The sequence below is a fragment of the Pinus tabuliformis genome, chromosome 1_2, assembly GCF_031772625.1.
Source record: "Pinus tabuliformis cultivar Carrire ecotype Pingquan chromosome 1_2, CPIR1, whole genome shotgun sequence".
In the NCBI taxonomy this organism is placed as follows: Eukaryota; Viridiplantae; Streptophyta; class Pinopsida; order Pinales; family Pinaceae; genus Pinus; species Pinus tabuliformis.
This window is the reverse complement of record NC_142298.1, coordinates 946,634,354-946,638,393: the sequence shown is the minus strand read 5'-3', so window position 1 is coordinate 946,638,393 and position 4,040 is coordinate 946,634,354. Positions and strand designations below refer to the sequence as shown.

Below are 4,040 nucleotides of genomic sequence, written 5' to 3'. Positions count from 1 at the left end.
TTATTGGAGAGATTACTTCATGGATATAATATTGGACTTATAGATGGATAACAAGTGAAACAAAATGTAGATCCACAATCTCCATAATGTACTATTGTAAAGATGGATAACAAGTGAAACAAAATGTAGATCTATAATCTCCATAATGTACTATTGTAAAGCCATATAATTTTCATGTCAAGAATAATTACAAATAGATAGTACATAATTACAAAAAAAAAAATTGTTATTGTAAGCAGACTAACAAGACTCAAATCATTGCCTATTGTACTTTGCACAAACTATATTGTAGAAGAACTTTGATCATTTGAGGCAGTTGCAACATTGCTTGCTTCATTTGTATTGCTAAGCAAATTAGATATGCTTCGTCTCAATCTTTGAGAAGGAACTGAAGCTGCCATCAAATCCTTTCTGATACTCTCCAATACCATTGCCACTTCTCTCATGGTTGGTCTTTCTTCAGGTGAATCTTTTGAACAACTCAAGCCAACATGTAGCAAAGAAAGGAGGCAATTGTATATATTATTTTCTTCAAATTCATATTCATCCACCTCTTCAAAAAACAATTCATCAATTACCTCCTTCACTCTATTTGGAAATGCAAGGCTCACCCACTTGTGCAAATTTAGCTCTCCAACAAACATGTCACTAGTTGGTCGCTTTCTAGTAAGCATTTCTAGTAACAAAATACCAAAGCTATAAACATCTCCTTTTGTGGAAATTGCTGCAGCCAATCCATACTCTGCATTAATATTAAAAAAAAATCATCAAAATTTACTTAACCAATCCATATAATACAAAATTATTACTAAGAAAAGACAAGTGAAAGTATTGTTTTAAAAGTCATACCTGGGGCAATGTAACCCATTGATCCTTTCAAAGCAAGTGATGATGTAAGTGAATCATTTGAGGTTGCACCAATTAGCCTTGCAATACCAAAATCTGTGACATGGCCTGACATATCTTCATCCAAAAGTACATTGCTGGGTTTTATATCACAATGAACTACTTGCACAAAAGAATCATGGTGAAGATATTCCATGGCATGGGCCACATCTATGGCAATGTCTAATCGTGTTTTCAACCTCAATTCACACAAATCTTCATCATTGTTATCATCTCTATCAGGATACAAATGATTCTCTAAACTTCCCTTAGGCATAAACTCGAACACCAAAGCTTTGAATTGGAGGTTGGAACATGAAGTTATGACTCTCACCAGATTTCTATGCCGAACCTTTTGCAAGACACTACATTCTGCTTTAAAACTCTTTTCAACTTGTTCATTTTGCAACTGGAGAACCTTAACAGCAACAAATGAACCATCACTCAAAATTCCTTTATACACTAACCCATAATTTCCTTTTCCCAACAAGTTGGCATTGGAAAACCCATTAGTTGCTATGTGAAGCTCTTGATATGAGATCCTTTGGTGCACTAGCTTTTGGAAAATAGCTTGTGAGAAATTGAAGTTTTCCATATGTATATTTCCTTTCCAAAAGTATACCAAAAGTAGACAACATAGTATAAAAACAAGAGCTCCAATGATTGGCAGTAATATTCTTTTCACAAATGGAAAATGACTTCTTGGCGTTGGACATGCAGATAAATTGAATATGTGTGGTCCACAAAGACCGGGATTTCCAATTAAAAAGATGGCACTTGTTTGATTTGCAAAAATCCCTCCTTTCGGAATCTCCCCTGTGAGGTGGTTGAAAGACAAATTCAAAAATTGAAGCATTTTCAGCTTCTCAAGAGTAATTGGTATTGAACCTGATAAGGAGTTGGAAGAGAGATCTAGGCTCAAGAGGCTTTGTAATTTTTCAAAGGAATCTGGAATAGAGCCTTGGAAGGAATTTTGAGATAAATTCAATGATTGTAGTTCACTGCAGCTTCCAAGTGTAGGTGGAATTGCCCCAATCAATCGGTTGGAAGAAACGTCTATAGCTTGAGCCATTGAAATTTTACCAATCTCTAAGGGCAAGGAGCCTTCTAATAAATTCCATGACAAATTCAAATAGAAATGTAAATTGTAAAGTTTGGCGATTTCTCGTGGTATGCTACCAGTGAGCATATTGTGAGATAGGTCAAGCAATTCTAAATTTAGACAACTTCCTAAGCTGGTAGGTATGCTTCCTGATAATTGGTTGTGATGGAGGACGACTCTTCTTAGTTGTTTAAGGGGTGCAAGGGAATTGGGAATCCTTCCAGAGAGGTTGTTTTCACTGATGTCCAATAGCCCAAGGTGTTGTAATTGTTCAAAGTCATCGGGGATGTTTCCTTCTAATCTATTGTTACTTAAACACAATCTTTCTATCATTCTAAGGTTTCCTAATGGTGGAATGTTTCCGGTCAAAAGGTTTGTACTTAAATTTAGAAAGGTTAGGCTGGTAAGATTACCAATATGTGGAGGGATGTTTCCTTCTATTCTATTGTTTCCTAATGACAAGAAAGACAAATTGGTAGAAAAGTGTCCTATGTCAAGAGGCAAGACACCACTTAGTTTATTGTTCCTCAAGCTTAGTACTTGTAGGTGGGAACAATTGGTAAGAGCTACAAGAAAGGGCATGGTTGTAGTGGTGCCACTATCAAGATCATTGTCCCGTAAATTTAACCTTTCAAGAAGTGATAGCTTACCTAACTCTAATGGCACACTCCCACTCAACATGTTTTCATCTAGGTCAAGCACTTTGAGGTTAGAACAATTTCCAATAGAAATTGGTATGTTCCCACTCAATTGATTTTCAAATAAAAGTAACCAATTCAAATTGGTGAGTAGAGCCAACTCCTGTGGAATGTTACCAGTGAATGTGTTGTCATTAATTACCAAGTGAGTCAAAGTAGAAATGTTTGACAAAGAAATGGGAATGCTGCCTGACAATTCATTTGCATGGAGGAAAAGGGTCTGAAGACTTGTGAGCAAACCTAATTGTGGCGGAATAGCGCCGGTGAGACTGTTTATCTCAAGTGTCAAATTAAGCAACGCTGAAAGGTTTCCTAAGGAAGAAGGAATGTTACCTGTGAGTCTGTTGCTTCCTAACTCAAGGTACTGCAGATGTGTGAGGGAACCCAACTCCAGAGGAATATTTCCGCTGAGATTGTTGACGGAGAGCGCCAGCGAAACCAAATTTTTGCAACCGCTGAGTTGAGTTGGGACATGTCCTTCCAGTTGATTGTTGTCCAACCAGAGAGTTCTCAGACGAGAGAGGCGTCCCAATTGAGTTGGGATACGACCATGGAGCGCATTTCCTTCGAGAACAAGGGAGCGGAGAAAGGAGAGATTACCGAGGAAAGGAGAGATGGGGCCGTAGAGATCCATGTCAGTGAGGTTGAGGGCGAGCACTCTGTTTGGATGACGACGACTGCAGGTGACGCCAGTCCAGTTGGAGATGGGGATATTGGTGTCATTCCAATCGGCCATGGCGTCATGTGGATCGCTGGTTATGAGCTTCTTGAAAGCCAGCAGTGATTGCCGGTCATCGTGAAATGAGTGCATAGCGGATGAGAAGAAGAGAAAAGTGCAGAAGAGGAGAAGCAGCAAAGGAAGTGGAAAATGAAAAGAGAGAGACGGCATGATCGTTGTGGTGGGGAGAGAGGCAATTGGGAGAGGGGCAATGGGGTGATTTGGAGTTGGATCTAAGAGCTATTTATAAAGGGAAAGAGGCGCACCCTAAACAGGAAAGTCGGGAAAGCAGGAAAGTGGAAAAATAAAAGCAGTCGACAAAGTCGGAAAGTGGAAAAGAAAAATCATATTTTAATGATACACGGAAAAATCAAAGTACACTCCACTCTTTCATTTCGGCGATTATTTAGCGTCCAGGAATCACCCTTTCATTTCGGCGATTATTTAGCGTCCAGGAAATTCACCAACCCCCAAAGTTTTCGTCATTTTCATTTCATATTCGCTGGGAGATGATGATAAGTTTGAGCGGCCCCAAAGTTTTGGTTCATTATTTTTACGCTCTTCACCGATTATTTAGCATCCTTCACCAACCGCCAAAGTTTTCGTTAAGGATGTCGTCATTTCTTTCATTATTTTT

The 4,040-nt window shown here is 38.7% G+C and overlaps 1 protein-coding gene across 1 annotated transcript; it reads right to left on the bottom strand.

The window, feature by feature from the left end:
* Positions 1-202: 202 nt before the first annotated feature.
* On the bottom strand, positions 203-3,624 carry LOC149209076 (uncharacterized). Its single transcript, XM_089396278.1, has 2 exons — positions 3,019-3,624; positions 203-742 (listed from the first exon to the last, which is right to left on the bottom strand). The coding sequence occupies exons 1-2, from the start codon at positions 3,572-3,574 to the stop codon at positions 282-284; spliced, it is 1,017 nt and encodes a 338-aa protein (XP_089252404.1). The 5' UTR covers positions 3,575-3,624; the 3' UTR covers positions 203-281.
* Positions 3,625-4,040: the final 416 nt, after the last annotated feature.

Bases quoted from the DNA above. Each gene is read 5' to 3' on its own strand.
- LOC149209076 (XM_089396278.1), bottom strand. From the start codon at position 3,574: ATGCCGTCTCTCTCTTTTCATTTTCCACTTCCTTTGCTGCTTCTCCTC. The intron at 743-3,018 runs GTAACATTCCTT...ATATTAATGCAG, and splicing joins AGGAAGCAACAGACTCACAG to AGTATGGATTGGCTGCAGCA.